Source organism: Parasteatoda tepidariorum, chromosome 3, assembly GCF_982258835.1.
Source record: "Parasteatoda tepidariorum strain Cologne lab strain chromosome 3, Ptep-v5.0, whole genome shotgun sequence".
NCBI lineage: Eukaryota > Metazoa > Arthropoda > Arachnida > Araneae > Theridiidae > Parasteatoda > Parasteatoda tepidariorum.
The window spans coordinates 36,105,565-36,124,434 of NC_141757.1; the positions used below are offsets into that span (position 1 = coordinate 36,105,565).

Sequence of the window (18,870 nt, forward strand, 5' to 3'; positions counted from 1 at the left end):
TCATACATAAAATTTTTAAGTGTTTGCAGAAAATTAAATTCAACATATCACTTTGAAGTTTAAATTAATATTTAATTAAATATTATTTCTTTTCATATTTTAAAAATATATGAAGTACTACCACTTATGAATACAATCAGGTTGACCGAAATAATTCTAAGTTATTTTCTCGCCTCTGTTTTTTGTTCTCCCAATACTGAACGAAAGCTTCAAAATCAAAAAAGAGAGTGATATTTTATGAGTTAACAACAGTATATACTAAGTTAGTTATGTTTTGATAATACCCTTTCGAATTATTAAACAAAAGAAATAAAACATATATTAACTTGAAAATATATTCTAAACTTTCTTATACAGTGTATCCCAAGATCATTGAAACAATCTTTAAGGGCAGGTAGGAGACATCACAAGGATTTAGATTCGCTTAGCAGCACATGGTCGGAAACGTTTTCGTTCGTCGTTAGGTGTTGTTGTTTACAAGAGCATTGTATGAAACAGACCTGCATTGCCACAGACATTCAGGCTGCTATCGCTCGCAGAGAATATGCAACGTTTCCCGAGCACCGAACTTGGAGATTTGCACTTGATTTACGGATTGACAGAAGAAAATGCATGAATACCAGGAAAATTGCATCGCGAAAGGTACCCACAAGGAGATGCACCGGCTGACAGGATGTTTATTAATTTGCATCATAATTTGAGCGAATATGGATCAGTATGAGGTAATAGGCATAGCGAGGATGGACCACGAGTGACTCGAACTCCCATCATGGAACAAAATGTATTGATACCCTTCGAAGGAATCTCTGTTGCAGTAGGAGGATATCGGAGTGGTGTTCATCGTGTTTTGGCACATACAGGCTTACATCCACAAGTTAGCTGAGTTATTTGAGAGTCACAATTTGAGTTGGTTAACAAGTTATTTGAGTTTACTTTTCATTTTTTTCCTCCGTAAATGCTAATCTATGACTGACGCTGAGTAGAAAACTTTTACTATACAAAAAAATATCTCATTCTACTGAACTCATGCGAGTAGATGAAGGTTAAAACAAAATATTAAAAGGTGAATATTAAAACACAACAGTAACTAAATTCGACTTGTAAAAGGTTCAAATGATTTCGAGATGAACTTCGAAAAAAAAAATAGTGACGAGCGTTCGTGTTTTATAAACTCTCCCTGATCATGTGCTATTCAATTTCACGTAACCCCTTCACAGTGGACGTATGTTATAGGTAATCTCAAAAACAAACTATTAATTATTTTTCTTTTAAGCACTTCATTAAATTGTCTTGAAGGGAATATATCCCCTTTCGAAAGAGTAATAGCCTCCTTCAATTTATATCACGTAATGAAAAACACAAGGACTGTTTTCTCAAATAGGATTCAACGCAAATGATGATTTTATGTGCAGTACGCCGTTCGAAACATAGTCAGAGAGTAATGAGTCCAGAGTGATGAGACGGGGAAAACCACAAGAATGATCGTTCTGCATCTTCCGAGGCCTCTGGAAAGCCTCAGGAGGACACATGCTGTGGAGAGGATCAATTACTTTTTGAATGGTTTTCCCTCCTCCACGAAGATCCATGATACTGAGCGAGATCAAAGTCTGAAATGGCCACAACAGGACATCGTCATAGGGACCCCACTGAAGTGTCCAGTACAGGCCGACAGAGAGTTCTCCCTCAACACCTGAGTTCCCGTTTCGTTTTATGGACAAAGTGAGTCGGACAGCATAGCCTTGATTCTCTGTGTAAAATACCGGACTCTCTAACTTGTTCTTTTCGCCCACCTCAAGCAATCTGAGGGCTTTGGGAGCATTTTTTAAGATCCACGAATATTTTGCTTTCAGAGATCCTTGTTCGAAACCGATCGATGCAATGGGATGCATCAGTTCTTGCAGGTAAACAGAGATGGCAAGCTTGATATCACCGTTTTCGTCCATAAAGGACTCCTTGAATAATGAATTGTGTGCAATCATGTTTCCTTCACCACAGCTCCACTCGGCCAGTTCTCTGGTGGGTCTATCAAAGGCAATGTCTGGACATCCACTGTCTGCACTTCCCGGAAATGTGCTTCTGCTTATGGAATTTCCAGAGCCAATGATCTCCAGTTTGTAGTTGTATGTGAATGGCCACTCCAAATCAGAATCGTACGCTCCTTTCGTCAAAACAGCGTACGCTCCAACAAAACCCTCCGTTTTTTCTGGGTACAGTCGCAACATCATTCTGTAGCCATTGTTCGAGAGGTAAAATTTTTCACTGTCGATAAATGTCAATCTTCCCTTTTTTGTTTCATGGATCTTCTCCGCCAGATCGGGAATTCGCCAAACATATTTAGCCACTAAAAAGTTTTCGGAAAAAGACAGCGTTGCGAATCGAGGAGGGCGCAGCTCGTCCAAAAATAGGATGACCCTTACAACCAAAGCTCCAAACCTAATGAATTTCCTAAAAGAAAAGAAAATTTAATTATTCTAGTGTTGAGCAATTATGTGTATACCCCCTGAAATAATAAGGGATAGAAGCAGTCTGGAAAATAGGATCTTAATTGTCTCAATGGTCTTTGTTAAGTCAGAAGAGCTATCTAAACTTTGAAAGCTTTGATAGTCATTTCTCGCCATATGTATTCCATCACATCTTTTAGTATCGTTTAAGCGAATTAAAAATCACTCAATTACATATTATCCAAAATTGCATGTAAATTATAGTTTTTTTAGATTATTAATATTTTTTTTATCATTGAAATAAGTAAGAATCTGTATATCTTTTGTAAAGTAAGGTATAGAAAATTGTATGGTATATAAATCATTCATTTGATAATTTTGCCACTTGTTACGGCAATAATTTTACAGTTCTTATAACTCCACATTTAGCATAATTACAAAACTGAAAAGTAAATTTGACAGAAAAAAAATGGTTTTCACGCCATTCTCTGAAGAATTATGAAAAAAATCCCCAAATTGCTTTTCAGAATTATCATTCCATTTATTTAGTACTTTCAGCATGCTGAATAAGTCTAGGCATTTTATCAAATGGAATGATATTTGTACTTTATTTACGCCACACTACAGCTGCGCGATGGCCTAAAAACATCCCTAACGATAATCCGCAGACATGCGAACACAATTTAGATTCTCTGCAAAGAGTATGACTCCACCGCTTTGGGAGCCTGACGATTTACTCGCTAAGCCGAATATTTCACTGTAGAGCATATTAAAGAGTACCGATCCAGGTGGTCACCCACCTGCTTACTGCCCCCGCAGACAATGATGCTCGACTTTGGCGATCTACTGGGAACCAATACTGTGGTAATAGAATGGTGATAAACCTTATAATGTGTTTAAATATATATAATACACATTATCTTATAATGTGTATAATGGGTTCTAAATAATAAAGTTGTCTTCTTAATCTTTCCTTTGTTTTTATGTTCTAAATGAATGATGCTTTCAAGTCTGTTAAAGATACTAAACTCAGGCAGACCAAAGCCTCTTTTATGATAGTAGTAGGATTTATTTGTCAACGTTTTTTTTCTTTGTTAACACAAGGAATGGTCCTTTTCAAATTGAAATACAGGTATGAAAAGGAGTTTGATCCCATTACTTCCAAACTTCAAAGCGGAATACCGTACGACGAGAAATTTATAGAAAGTAAAATACATAATCCGGGCCTCCGTACCACCATACACTTTAAAACGTAGTCCAAAGTCGTTGATTCAATGCCTCAAGTCCTGGGTTCGATCCTCGGGCCGAGCAGGGTGGACTCAGCCTTTCATCCCTTCACTGGGACAATAAATGAGCACCAAGCATTCTTGAGAACTAAACACTGGGGGTTCCGCGTTCGGCTGACCACCTAACCGGAACATCTGCTCTCGCACCCCAGAGCCCAAGATCAAGAAAACTGGGATGGGCACAGTAGGCCTTGGCCCTCTATGGGTTGTCGTGCACACTGATTTTTAGAGAGTAGTCAAGTTGAAGAACAGAAGCTCGAGTTAGCGAAGGGCAAGATTAATTTACTATAATGTTGAGATATCGGGTTCGAATCCGGCAGTAACCCTAGATATATCTTTGTGATGCCCTTCTCTATCTGGTACTATCTGTCCTGCAATTTGACAAGGGCTTATAAGGCTTATAATTATTGCATAAGCATGCATACGTACTGTGCTCAAAATAAAGAAGCCGAACAAACTAAATAACAATTGATGTAATGATCGAATTTTTAGATACTAAGACTCAATATAATTTAAAATATACTTTTTTCTACTCATACACTGTAACTTTAAATGGCAAAATATACGTTTTGATCAAAATCGGCAAGATAGTTCCCGAATTAAAATGTATATAAAAAACAATTTCTCGGAAGATATTAAACTTATTAAGTCTTATTAGCCCTTAGGGCGCTTTTTCATTACACGACACGATACCGACAAAATCGAACGACAAATGAGTGAACGACAATGTCGTTGCCGGATCGTTTAAGCAATTGTTTTTTCACTTGTCCGATATCGCTAGTCCGAGAAGTAAAAATTCTTGTTCAATAAATGTTTTGAGCTTGAGTGTGTAGAGACATAAAATTTAAATAATTTATTTGAACGTGTTTTAAAAAATTATAAGTTTTAGTTTTGAATTCGTTTTGGCAACAGAGTTAGATACATAATAAATGTTGTTGTGTTCTAAAATGTTTAAGAAATAAAATATGTTATTTTTTTGATAAAATTATTGGTAGTATCGTATTTTGGCGTTCATTTAATTTAGTTGGCACAAAGACCCAACAAGTGAGCAGTTGCTTGTGTTCAGCTGTGATTTTTTTCTGCAAACTTTAAATATGCCGGATGATAATCGTCGTCTCAAACTTCTTACTTTATTTTAGAAGAAAAAAGCTAGCAGTGCAGAAACGTTTTTGGGTGCACGAAATGGTACTTACGTATTAACGCCACAGCAGCTACAGATTTGGCGGTTTTTAAGTGCCGCCAATCCACACTTAAAATTATGTCTGTAATCACTTAACATTACTTAAATTCTTTAAATGTTTTAAAGCATTAACGTTTTTTTCAAATCGAATTATATTAGTTTCATTTAGAATAATCTTTTTAGATGATTTTTTAAATCAGTTTTATCAAATTTATCTTATGAAGCCGTTCTATCATATTTCAAAAAATGTTTCAGTTGAATCAGGGAACAGACTTAATATTATTCAATCAAGCAGAAACCAGTAGTTAGATCGAGTTCTGTTTGAAATACATAAGGGTCTTTATTTGCCTTTTTATCAAACCATTACTATTATAAAAAATATTATCTCTTCATTAAAGCATATAATGAATTTATAAAAATTTTCAATGAAACTTTTATGATTGTTTACGCCTCTCAACCTCATTATAATGTAAAAAATGCAACTTCATGAAATTAAAAATTTATAACCAGACATGAGAATAAATTATATAAAACTTTTATTTTCGAATTTTACATTTGACATGATCTAATAAAATATTAAAATTGATTAAAAGAATAAAATAATGATATCAAAAGAGGAGAAAAAACTGGAAAGATACACAACAACTAATAAAATCGCCACGATTTGAGGAGAAATTTGCTTGCCTAACCGACATTTGATTCCGACAAACGATATCGTCTTGTCGGATACGACATAATCGTTATCGTATCGGTGAGTGAAAAAGAGCTCCGTTGCTGACCATGTATTTTACTTGACCCTATGTCGTTCGCCGACAATCGGATCCGTTTTGTCGTTATCGTGTCGTGTAATGAAAAAGCGCCCTAAATATTGGATTCTTTTAACTAAAATTACTTCGGGTAAAAATGCGCATAGTTAACAGTTTAAATTTTCTTGGTTATTATTGAAAATAGTAAACAAAAAATAATACTGAAAAATAAAAGGAATTAAAAAAATAACAACAATAAAAAATAATAATCGTGAAATTATTTCACTTAAAATTTTTTTTAATCAAAAAAGTTTTACTTGTCTGGGCAAAAGTTTTTGATTCATATGAATAATTCCAGAAATATTGGAAATACGCAGAAAGGTGAATTAACATTGGAGGGGCCAAATCACATAAAAGTTTTTAATTTGGATGCGTACAACCTATCAATATATTTCGTAACCTTTGCATTTTTTTTTAACTCTTAAATTTTTTTTATAATTCTTAAATTCGTAACTGCATAATTTTTTTTCAAACTTTGTCTTAATTTCAAATTAGAGGTTTATTCCCTTTCTCTCTCTTGAAATGATCATTAGTTTAAACTTTTTTTTAATTATTTTCATTTTGCTTACCAAATAATGTCGTTATAAGGATAAAAGAGTTAATTGTATAAAAAGCATTAAGTAACACTGTAACATCGAGAGTTGCAAACTAGTAATAGATTAAACAATCAACTAAAGATAGAGAGTGCTGCGACAAAACAACGCTCACTCCAACAAATTCGAGTGATCTCACCTGTCATAAAGTTGATCGTATTGGACAACAGTAGACGATCCACAAGCGTCATTTCTACCGACCGGCCGCCAGAAAGATCCAGAACAGAGGTCGGATCGAATGTAAGGATCGGAGGGATCCACGATTACTTCCAGATGACCAGAATCTTGCTGCTGGTCCAGTACCGAGAGAACAAATTTTTTGGCAAATGGCCACTCTAAGAGATGATCGTATGCACCTTCCAGAAGAGTCAGGAAGAGTCCAATGTAACCTTCAGTCTTGTTCTCGAACTTAATCTGCAACTGCATGAGGTATCCCTGATCAGACGTGTAAAACCTCTCACTCAGCAAGTTCTGCATTCGATTTAATTTCGCTTGTTGAATCTAAAAGGAAAGAAGATTTATGATGTAAGTAAAGTCAGCTTATTCAGCATTATTATGTATCTATCTAATTCAGCAACTGAAAATGCTTAGGATATTATCTTAGGCTAAATATTTTCTTCCCCTATTTCATTAAAAACCAAACATTCATTCCAGAAATTTATGCCTCTCTATTTAAGGTTTGGCTGATGCAAAGAGTGTAATTATGGGGGCAACATCCTTTAATCGCAGACCTACTAAACATTCCGAAAACAATGGTTTAATGCTTATTCTGCGGAGATGGAAATCGAAACGAAAGGTTAAGAAATTAAAGACGTGCTAGGATACGAGTTTTTTTCTGTCTTTTTACAAGGATTAACAATGCATACTCATGGAAGAATCAAAAGTAGTTTACATTTTTTGGGTAACTATGACATTATACGAGTACCAAAGAACAAGATGACTTTTAACTGAAGGAGAATTTTTTTATTATTATTATTATTATTGGTATACAGATGGTTACTCCATTAGTATACTCTTACAAACTCTAACAAACAGATGGTTACAGTGGTATTGGTATACTTTAACAGACAGATGGTTGCAAAGATTCTCTTGGACGGTGTCATTGTGTTGACATCCAAGAAAAAAGCAACAATAAACAAGCTGGTGGTCTAATCTGTTTGTGGTCTGCTAATCGGTGGTCTAATATTTGTTTAAAGGTCTAGCAAAAAATATTTTGAACTTTTAATTTCCCTGTTTTCTTCTTTTTAATTCCATGCTTTTTTAATTTGCATATCTCGAAAAGGAATTGAAATCTTGATTTTCAAAAGAGGCGATAAATTTGGCTTGCATCATTTCAAAAATAATTGTAAGCGGTGTTAGCTATTAAACACGAAGAGCGAGTTGAAATTTGAGCTTTAGGACAGACTATGGTCAAAATTTGGAAGACTAATTAATAAACTCCTTTTGGAAGTGAAAATAATTTTTCCAGTCATAATAATTCAGCATAAACTACCTGTACGATCTGGGAATAATTGATTAGAGCATTCTAATTGGTTGAAGTTTAGATTGATGATAAATTATATTTGGCACTAAAATAATTATATATTCCACGTGTAGTAGTTAAATAATAGTTAAAATGGAGATTGCCTTCAACTCCGGAGCTTTCGCTGAGATTTAAGAGCTGTGGCTAGTCGGAAAATGGTCGAAATTTCAATTGCAAGATTACCCACAAGCGTAAAAGCGAGTTAATAAAAACGTAGTATATTCTGAACAAAAAATATTAAAATTTTGAATCATCAATCTATTATCACGTTCAATTTTCCATACGTGGAAGTATACTACTGTTGACAAATCGACACGTAGATTGGCAGATTCTTTCTCTTATCCTAAAAAAAAGAATCATATAATTTCTTGAAATACATCACGTCTACCATAATTTATCAAATAACATTAATACCGTCATCAGAAAAAAAATTATTCGCAAACACAAAAACAAACAGTTCGAGAAGTACTTTATCTACTTAAAGAAATTTATAGTTAAAACTTATACAAGTGTGATACTTTCGAAATGTATTATATTATTTTTATTTTAAAATGTGCCGAATTAAAAAACAAATTAATGTAACTAGCGTATAAGAAAGGCAATCGACTGAGAATCACGAGTATAGCAATAGCGCTACGTTTAAGTAATTTGTGTTCTTATTTTAGTTAAGTTGACTATTATAGATGGTACATATTATACGGAGCGATGTTACGTTTAACGATATTATTGAACTAATATATATTGCGATATTATAAATTGCATATTTATGCATTGCAATGCAATAATATAAATTGCGTATTACTAACATTACATAGGTGAACAAAGACGTCATTTTTGTGAACCACGACGCTTTATTAATTGTCAAAATTGATTATTGAGAGAGTTACACAAGTTTGCTCTCATGTTTAGAAATTGATTCTCTTTGGCAATCGAGGTAGGCCATAGGCATGAATGTAAAATCAATTCACGCCTGTATGGAGGATAACCTTTGGTCTTACTTTTGTATTGCCCATACTTTACCTTTCTCTCGATGTTTGGTATTCTCCAGTTATATTCCCCCACAAGAAAATTTTCTTTCACTGCCAACTTGGCGAAGTGAGGCAACTGATCCAGGATTGCAGTGAATTTTATGAGCAGGCTGTTGTTCCTTTGCAAACCTTTGGCTTCAAGCATCGAAAGCTTGGCTAGTTTTCTGAAGCCGCAAGGGACGTTAGGCTGTTGACGAGGTTTAGTGAAAGCGGCTAGGGGGCAAGCACCCGATGTTGGATCGATGCTTGCAGTCCTGTCGGTATTGGTTGCTGAAGGGTTCACGATGGACAACTCGATGTGATAGGCGAATGGCCAGAGCAGTGACTCATCAAAGTCACCCGGGATGAGGACAATGAAGAGACCGACGTCATCGTCTCCTGAAAAGGACATCTGCAGGATTATCAAATAACTTTCGCTATTCACGTAAAATGGATTGCTCGTCACTTGTCCCATCTTCTTCTCACTTATCTCTGTCACCTACAATAAGACAGAAATAATAAAATGTACTTTGAAACAAAAAATTCTTGACAGTTGTTTCTTGCAGGCCCTTTTAAAAGCTGAGTTATACTAATCAACTAAAATTAATTATTACAAAGCATTATGTGAGTATTCAAGTAAATTTATGAAAATTTTATAGTCAAGTAAGAACTTTTTATTCTTGAAAGTTAGGTCATAAAAATGGGAATTAATATTTGGAGCAGACGTGAACAATTGGCATTAGCTGCTGTCTCATCCATACAAGAGTAAAATTAAGATCTTCGAAGTTAAAGATTATAACCATTTACATTTCCTTAATAAATTAATCCTTAGAATCATATTAAGGTTTGTCATTCAATTCAATGGTTAAAAGTGAGTGAATATTTCCCCATTAAATGACACCTAGTCATTTTTTATTTCATCAAAACACACGAACACGGTTGAAAAACGTGACTTCAATCAGTTACATCCGAAAACCAAGTGTGCAAGCTTAAGTGTCAGTTCGTTTATATGTTACTGAGCAGATTTCTCAAGCAAATCTACATAAATATAAAGACAAGTGCTTATTTTTATATTCTTCTATTTACGAGGTTGCTTATTTTGAAAGTCCAATTAACAAAACTGCTTCGAATCAGTAACGGTGTCTGGTAATTTCCAGCAAAACAAAGTTTTGCATGATTCAAAATGTTATCTTATTTACCACTTTCGATTATTGTTAAAATAACCATTAAAAAAATAATCAGACTTACATGCCATGTAAATTCCGACACCATTTGATGTCCTCGCAAGAATACTTTTGCTCTTTTGGGTGGGTCTCCCCTCTCCTCTAGGAAGACCGTCGTTCTGAGAAGAAGTTCATCTCCAAACAAAAATGGGGTGCTTTCTTCCAGCAGACGAGAATGCGAGACGAAGAATTCTTTACCGCATCCTTTCTTATTATGACTCTCCAGTTTTGGTTTATGAAACTGCTTTCTCAAGCGACAGATGGCAGTAGTCGGATTCACCATCAGATGCAAGGAGTTTCCGGGATCATTTTGGGCCACTAGGGTCATATTGACGGTGAAAGGAAATGGCCATTCCATGACGTCATCGTAAAGCCCAGGTATTAAAGAAAACCAAACACCCACGTAAGTCAAACCATTACTAGGATTGACCTGTCCAGTAGTGATCATAGGACGAAGTTTGTACCCGGGTCTGCTGGTATAGAAATCGGGTCCGGGCACCGAATGTCCCTCTGGGGACACATGAATGAGGTAACGGGCATCAGAAATTACCCAAATGTGTTCAGCGACTAGTTGTCCATTGGCTGTCTCTTTCATTTGTGCCAACTGGGAGTGGTCTGCAAAAGTAAATGTAAAAGTTCATTATTTTGTGTAAATAGTTATTAAAGTAATTAAAATAAATACGTAGGATTCAGCTTAGTAAATAAATATTTCACTCATGTTATAGCTGGAAATTTCCAAAATTATTGTTAAAACATCAATTATTTTCATAAACGTTATTTAAACACCTTAATAAATTATTCTGGAATTTGTGTTATTCATGGATACAAGTAAGGATACATGATACAAGTCATGGATACAAGTAAAGGTTTTTAATCATGACATGTTTTTATTGGTCAGAATTAAACTTTTTTTAGTTCTTAACTTAGGTTCGTATACCAACGTTACTAAAGATCTAAAAAGATAATTGTGCGAAAGTGTGAATTTAGAGAAAGAATGTTACGACATACTGGTAAAAAATGTGAATGTAGTCCTCGCAGAGATGTCTCTTTATTTATACAGGAGCTTATTTCTTCCACAATATTTACGTTCTTAAGGAAACTAATTTTTGCCTCACTAAATTTTATCAGCAGATTTTTAATTATGGAAAACTCAGAGAAGAAGCGAGTTACAAATAAAACGGAAACAATGACGAAATTACACGTGTCGATCAAAGAAGCCGACAAAAAAGTGTAACAGCGCCTTTTAGACGAAGAATTTCGAAATGGCGGAAATTGAAGCAGCGGCCTAAAAGGGATAGGTTTATAACTGCAAATTGTAATTCAGTGACCCGATGTCACAATATGAGAGATTTTGCATGGAGTATATATTTACTCTTATATTAGTAATTTCTTGTAATGATGAGGAAAATAATCGCTTACCAATGATTATTTTTCAGCTCACTATTGTTTTCGCCGAAAGAATTTTAAACATTATTGCCAATTTCTTATAAAGTATCTAAATTAAGTACAATATGAAAAAGAAACTAACTCAAATATCTAATTGCGCTGAACACTACTAATTACACTGCCTAAGCAGAAGTTTTTTTTCTCCAGAAGTTCGCAATTTTTTCTTCATAATGAAGCCAATTAATTTTCTTACGACTAATTTTTCGTAAAACAATCATCGTAACCCAGATTTTAGCTGTGATAATCTATTACGGATTTGAACTGGACATTTAGATGAAAATCTAGAGAGATTTAATTACTAAGAAAACAGTTTAATTACTCCAAAAGTAATTCAAAATTTAAATAAAGAGAGATATAACTTCAGAAATGAAAGTGCGGCGCTACAAAAAGCTCATAATTATCTTACTAAAATACTTTTCGTTAAGCGACTTAATAAAATAATTTTAAAAAAATCATTCTTCATATAAAATGTCTTAATAAGTAATGTCTGCATCAATGACATTGCTACATGAAGAAATGATTTATCTAAAAGTGTACAAAACTTAATGTTTTCCCCCTTGGCTTTTGTGTAATGATAAAGAAGAGAATGCTGTGAAAACTTTTGAGACAGAGTCGACAATGACTGTAAATGTTTCGTGTAATTGAAAAAACGAGGTAAAATGCTTTAAGTTAGATTTCGAGTGAAAAGTGACTTTACAATTTCTTTCTTTTCATTGAACGTTAAAATAGAATTTAAAAATACATATAAAATACTTTTTTTTTCCTTTTGCAATACGTAGCTTATCATACAAAAATGCCAAATATGTAAAAATCTCGATTTTGCATTTTATTTTCCCCGCATACGTTGATTTTTTCTTACGCACCGTAGAATAAGGAGGGTATTAGTGTAACTAAGAATATTTGCTTACCATTTGTGAATGGATGAAGTGATGATTCCTTCTCGGAATGTACCTCCGTCCAGATAGATGTTATCAAGAGTTGGCCAATCACAAGAAGTCTCGAAAGCATTAGACAAGCTGCTGCAGTAAATTGAAATACGTGTAAGCATTATAAAAGTTTTTCCATTACATTTTTCTTTTTAATGAAATATTTCATATCAGGATGAGTCAGAGAAAATAATGTTTTGATTTGCATTGGAAAAAATACTTACAGTGACGGATAAATAATGGGTCTTATTTAATTTTTGTCTAACTATTGAAGTTTTTTTTTTACACATTATATAATCTTAATGGAGTCAGAAAATAGATTTCAAATATTTTACTAAGTGCAGATGATAGTTGCGAAAGTGTACGTGCTTCTGCTGGTTAAACATATCCCTTTAATTGACATATTATGACTCTTAACCCTCGAAATCGAACGGCAAATAAGAACATATCGAAAAATAAGATCTCAATCATTCAGTCTGGTTTATAAAAAAAAATCACAAAATTTAAACCCCTTTAATATTCGTTATGTTTTCTGCGCTTACACCAAATCTATCGAATTATTTGCTCATGATAAATAATTTTTGCTTAACTCTATAAAAATAGTTAAAGGCACAAAGTAGTTTTTAATAATTATTAATTATTTTTATTGTTTCACGTATTTATGATCGAAAATAATTGAGTTGAAAGTTGCACAAATTTTGAAATCATTTCGAACTATGTCACTTTCATTGATGAATTTCAAAATCAAACCGAATCGGTCCAGCAGTTCCTGGAATATATAATCTCTCATCGTAACTCATCGGATCTCTCATCGTTTAAACTCATAGTATTTTTCAAAGATATGTTGAAAAAACGACAAAAGTTTTTCATAAATCTTTTAAATATGTGCCATAAATTGTACTTAATTATGACCCTCTTCAGTTGCCGGAAGTAGCGAAACTGTGGTTGCTACTTTTTTTTAATAGTTTGTAGTGTAGCTCACTACTTTTTACTCGAAGTAGTGTAGTGAGTGACACAGGCGTCGTCGTTTTGTTCGACCGATTGATTATTGATTAAGTTAGTAGATGAATAACTGAAGGCGAGTCATGATGAATTTTGGAAAATAAAAAAAAAAGATAGAAGGAATTATTTTGATAATTGAACTGTCAATTGAAGCAAATCAATTTTCGATCATGGCCGGAATTCATTTGGCAACAGATAGAGATTGGTTAATTAGACTGTATGAAGTCTAATTTCTCTTTTCACTCCTGTTCTAAAATTTAAATCTCTTTCCTGAACGAGTCTCATTCTTTTAGCTTGAATCAAATACTTTTGCTAACCAGCAACCGGCACCAAGAGAAAAACATGCCTTTCTTTTTGCTGGTTTTTCTGTGCAATTTAAGCCATGATTTAACTCCAGTTTCTATGTGTCAGATGCAATGCATAAATGAAAACTAATGCACCCTCCTCTTTGTTTATGTTTCCGAAAGGTTTTTCAGATTTTCTTGACCACGATTTAATTACAAGAGTGGCTTCTGTTTCTTCGTTTGGTGAACTGTTAATTAAAACATGACGTTTTTTTTTTCGAGAGATAAGGAAGATTAGCTGATTTGCTATTGAAATAGGCATTGTGAATGCTGAAAATTTGAAATTATTATTCTAACCTGAAAAATGCGAAGCGAAAAATGAAAATCACGAGAAAGATTTTACGAAAGAATTTTTGAATTCACTCATAGAAGAATGAGAACGTAAATAAGAAATTCAAGAACAAGAACGTAAAAGTAAATTAGAAGAAAATAAAGAAGGAAAGCCGATACGGGAATAATAAAACAATCTCAAGAAAGAAAACCATCTCAAGAACTAAATTTTGAACTGTAAAAATTGCTTCTACAGAATGAAACACATAGTGAAAACGAGAGGAACTGAAAAGATCGTCTGATTAAACCGAAATTGTAATTTCATAGTATTCTACAAAAGTTCAATCTGAAAGGAAATGACACCAGCTTGTATTTGGTATTGTTCGAAAGACCAGCAAAACGGGTAGGAATAAAAAAAAAAAGATCTGTGCATATCACATTTTATTGGATTACTGTCCTACAATGCTGTCCAAATTATAGCATGAGAAGAAAGAACCACTGATGCTTACAGTAAAGTAAAAGAAGCCTTGTTAAAAAGATTCAAAATGACACCGGAGAAATTCAGATAGTTTTTTACAAAACATCAGAAAAAACTAGAGACGAGTGACGAACTGAGTAATTATTTCAAGGAATGGATATGAGGGCTAGAAATAGCAACATTCAAACAGCTTTATGATTTAATGATAACCGATCAAATTAAATAAAAGCTCCTTGGGCTAATTTTAACCGTTTGAGTGCTGAAGAGTTTTCTTATATATATGCTAATAGTGCGGAATGAAATGAGTAGTAATTTTTTTGGAGAACAATAGAAATGGTTATAATTAACACTAATTATTATGTAATAAGTAATTTTTACCTACAAAAATATTTTTTAATCGCACTTTACTTGTTATGTGCCAAATGCGGAATAATTTGGACTATCTGACTGCGGTGACGTCAGCAATCAACAGTGTAATTTATCTTCGACAAAATAAACATAAAAAGTAAATTTGAATAGTTACTCTTATGTATAATTAAGACGAAGGTATTCTTGTATTTTCTGGGTGTTCAATTATTTCGGTCAAGGACTTCACTTTCATCAGTTTAGTAGAAAACGGAGTCACGGTTTGTATACAAACAACCGTTTCGATCAAAAGGACGCTATTTACACAATAATGAATGAATACAGTTAGTCTCTACAGTTCATATTATATTGCATGTTTCATACTTACATTAAAATAATCTATTTCAGAGTCTCGATTGGCGATCAAATAGCGTTGGCACTAACGGTTAAAAAATTTAACCTAAAGCGAATCCAATTTTCGAATTTTTAGAAAAATTTTTTTTACTTATTTTTTATTTATGATTTTTGCAACATTTCTGAGCATTGAAGCTCGACGCGTTCAAACTAGATTTTTTATTTATTTCTTTTCCTATCCATCAATTTAAAGATAAAATTTTGAAATAAAGCTTCTCGCGTTTTCTTAAAACAATCATTCAATTTTTGGCAAAATAGTAAGTGATTTTTTTCAATATATCTTACCCAAAATTTGTAAATTAAGCTATCTAAGAATCTATTACAGATGTAAACGTTAGCTAATAATAAAAACACGAAAAGAGATCTCATTGTCTCTTATCTGTATGAAAAGAATACGAATAATTCTTCGATTTATTATATTTTTATAATGAAAGTAAAAAAGTAAATAATATCTCTCAGTTTTCTCAAACAAATGACCAATGTTTTCACCCAAGGACATTCTATATCTAGACTCCTTACAACAAAACATTTTAATTTGAAAAAAAGTGAGTCTATGCTGTGTCTAAAAGATATGAAGGCCATTAATCTGATTATGAACATAACCTTCATACTATATATTTTTATGAATGAATAAGAAATTCTCATTATTTAATTAATAACATGTGTTTTCTGTCCAAACTATATTCATTATATCCAATCTGTGAATAAAAACGATATACAATTGCATTTGAAAGTGTAAAGCAGAATGCAAAACTCTTTTCTAAATGCATGCATATATTATATAGTGAACTAAAGAATTTGGGATATGAAAAAACCGCATTAATTCATTATATTCATTATATCCAATCATTTTTCCTTAAACTATATTCATTATATCGAATCTGTGAGTAAAAACGATATACAATTGCATTTGAAAGTACAAAATAGAATGCAGAATTTTTTTTAAATACATGCATTTATTATATAGCGAACTAAAGAATTTGGGAGATGAAAAAACCGCACTATATTCATTATATCCAATCATTATTCATTAAACTATATTTATCCAATCTGTGAATAAAAACGATATACAATTGCATTTGAAAGTACAAAATAGAATGCAGAATTTTTTTTAAAATACATGCATATATTATATATACCGAACTAAAGAATTTGAGAGATGAGAAAACCGAAAAAAATAAGTGCTACCTGTCTTTATTGCAGCCCTCTCTTACGTCTGTTTTTCTGTCTCTATAATTTTTAATATAGTAACGCTTCTTTTATTCTGCTTTCAATATGCCAAATTTGACAAAAAATTTTACCATTGAATTGAATGTGGATATTGATAATTGAGACGTGAACCACATCTTTCTAATCAAAATTAAACGAGGTTCCTGTCATCGCACCCACCACAGGTTTATTATTAGGGAAGAGTGGGGTCAATTGTAATATTTTTTACTTAACTATTTTCAACTAGCAAAAAATCCAATATATTATTAGTATTAATTGACAGGCGAGTAAAGTAGACTATCCTCCACTAGAAAAAAAAAAACTTTATTTTAAATTTTATTATATTAGTTATTAACAATTTTTGTCAGTCGTGCACTTGTTACAATTGTCCCCACTTACGGGGTCAATTGTAACAGTTCATAAATTCAACTAAAACATAGTTAATTATACATATTATCATAGTTGTGATATATTTTTTTATTGATCAGAATATTAGTGATATTTTAGGAGTAAAAATAATAATGAGCAGAGACCTAAAGGGATAAACTTTTAACTTTAAGGGGTTAAAAATTTCAATTTATGCTGTGAAAGGTGACAAATAAAATAATGCACATGCAACATAATATAAATGATATAGGAAACTATTGGTGGTTATTAAAGAGTTAAGTAATGGTTTGTAAGCATAAGATTATTTATTTTTAACTGTTACAATCGTCCCTTTACTTATTGTTACAATCGTCTCCAAGACGCCATTTCAGCTTCATTTGTTAAAAACAATGCTAGTTAATTAACAAAACTAATCTTTTTTTTATGAAATGTTAATTAAGGTGTAAACTTACATATTCGGTTAATAATTTTAATTTGTTTGAACAAAATTACTTTGTTACAATAAAATATTCTTATACCATAAAAAGTACTTACGTAGAGTGAAAATATGTTTTGTGATGTAACTCTTTCAAAAGTACATAAAAATGGTTGCCAGCAGGGGTGTTCATGTAGATTTATTAAATACACCTTGTGCGCCACGTAGGAACCAAATCTAGAACCCGACACTCGAAATTTTTGCTCTGTTACAATCGTACCCTGCTACAATTGACCCCACTCTCCCCTATTATTATTACTGCTAAAAAAATAATGTATTTCCGCAACTGCCCACTGTAGATCAAGGAGGTTGAGGTAAGGTTCCACAAATTCGTAACCAACGATCTTATTGTGGCCCTGTGGTCGGCATTAAGCACCAGCCGCATTTACTTCCCAAACAATCTAGCCCACCCATCGATATGAAGCAGGGTGGGTTTCAAGCCGCCACTGGTGATCAAACCCCAGTTCTTTAGAATAATAGTTCAGTGCCTTAACCACTGAGCCATCACGGCTTTTATATCATGATTAGAAGACTTAATTCCATCGATGAGTTTTTGTATACAGTCGGAATGAAACTCTTGCATAAAACATATTACAACACTTTTCCAAAAGAGAAAAAGTATTTGTAAAATGGAACGCAATTGCTAAAGCATGTTACGATACTCACACCAGAGCAATCATTCTATTTAAGTAACAGTTGAAATGAAGTAAACTCACCTGGGATTATTCACATGGATTTTCAATTGAAGTTCAGTTAAGAAGCCAAAAAATCACGCATCATGTCCGGTAGCCCATTCCTTCTCTTGGGAGATGTCCGATGAACTCTGCATGCATTGTCCAAATGCATGATCCTGGTAACCATGACAATGAACGAAAACGCTTTTTGGAAATAAAGCGAACAAAAGATTTAATAATGATCATTTGAAGTCAAGAAATTAAAAGAAAAAAAAATCAGCATCTGCCCTCGATTAACTAACAAGAGAGAGGTTGGACCGGTTTCGATGGGACGGGTTGCCCAAATGGCCGATATTCCGATCTGTACTCTATGATTTCACACACTTTCGATTTTTAATTTTTTTTTCTCCCGTTCATCAATCCCCCCCCCTCCTTTTTCTTATTTTTCTTTTCGGCTACATTCCAGAGACCTCAAAACAGAATATGGCGCAAGTTGTCTAGCCCTCAAACACACGTTCAATATATGAAATATATTAAAGTTGTCGCTCCTTTAAAATTTCGCATGAAAATTCGCACTAACATTTTTATTACTGTATAAATATTTTACATCTATTTATCGAATTCATATTGAATTTTCATCAGATATGTAAGGTGCAACTAAAAAATAATGGCTGATTAAAGAAGTATTAATGTTATAAGTTTGCAAAAAAAAATATATTATTATTTCTTCTTTGAGTCATACACTAGATTACTTCAAAAGAAAGTTATCTAATTTTTGTAAAGTATTTTGATAAATTTGATCTGATAAATTCTCTGATAAATTTGTCAACTGCCATCTTATT

At 33.0% G+C, this 18,870-nt stretch overlaps 1 protein-coding gene across 2 annotated transcripts; it reads right to left on the minus strand.

The window, feature by feature from the left end:
* Nucleotides 1–319: 319 nt before the first annotated feature.
* On the minus strand, nucleotides 320–18,276 carry LOC107445970 (uncharacterized). 2 transcript variants are annotated; one of them, XM_016060490.4, is made up of 6 exons: nucleotides 18,071–18,276; nucleotides 12,413–12,523; nucleotides 10,084–10,673; nucleotides 8,849–9,334; nucleotides 6,446–6,807; nucleotides 320–2,445 (listed from the first exon to the last, which is right to left on the minus strand). In XM_016060490.4, the coding sequence occupies exons 2-6, from the start codon at nucleotides 12,510–12,512 to the stop codon at nucleotides 1,374–1,376; spliced, it is 2,610 nt and encodes an 869-aa protein (XP_015915976.3). In that variant the 5' UTR covers nucleotides 12,513–12,523; nucleotides 18,071–18,276; the 3' UTR covers nucleotides 320–1,373. The 2 variants fall into 2 exon arrangements, with proteins under 2 accessions (XP_015915976.3, XP_042907207.2); XM_043051273.3 differs by having other exon boundaries at nucleotides 12,413–12,520; nucleotides 18,071–18,205.
* Nucleotides 18,277–18,870: the final 594 nt, after the last annotated feature.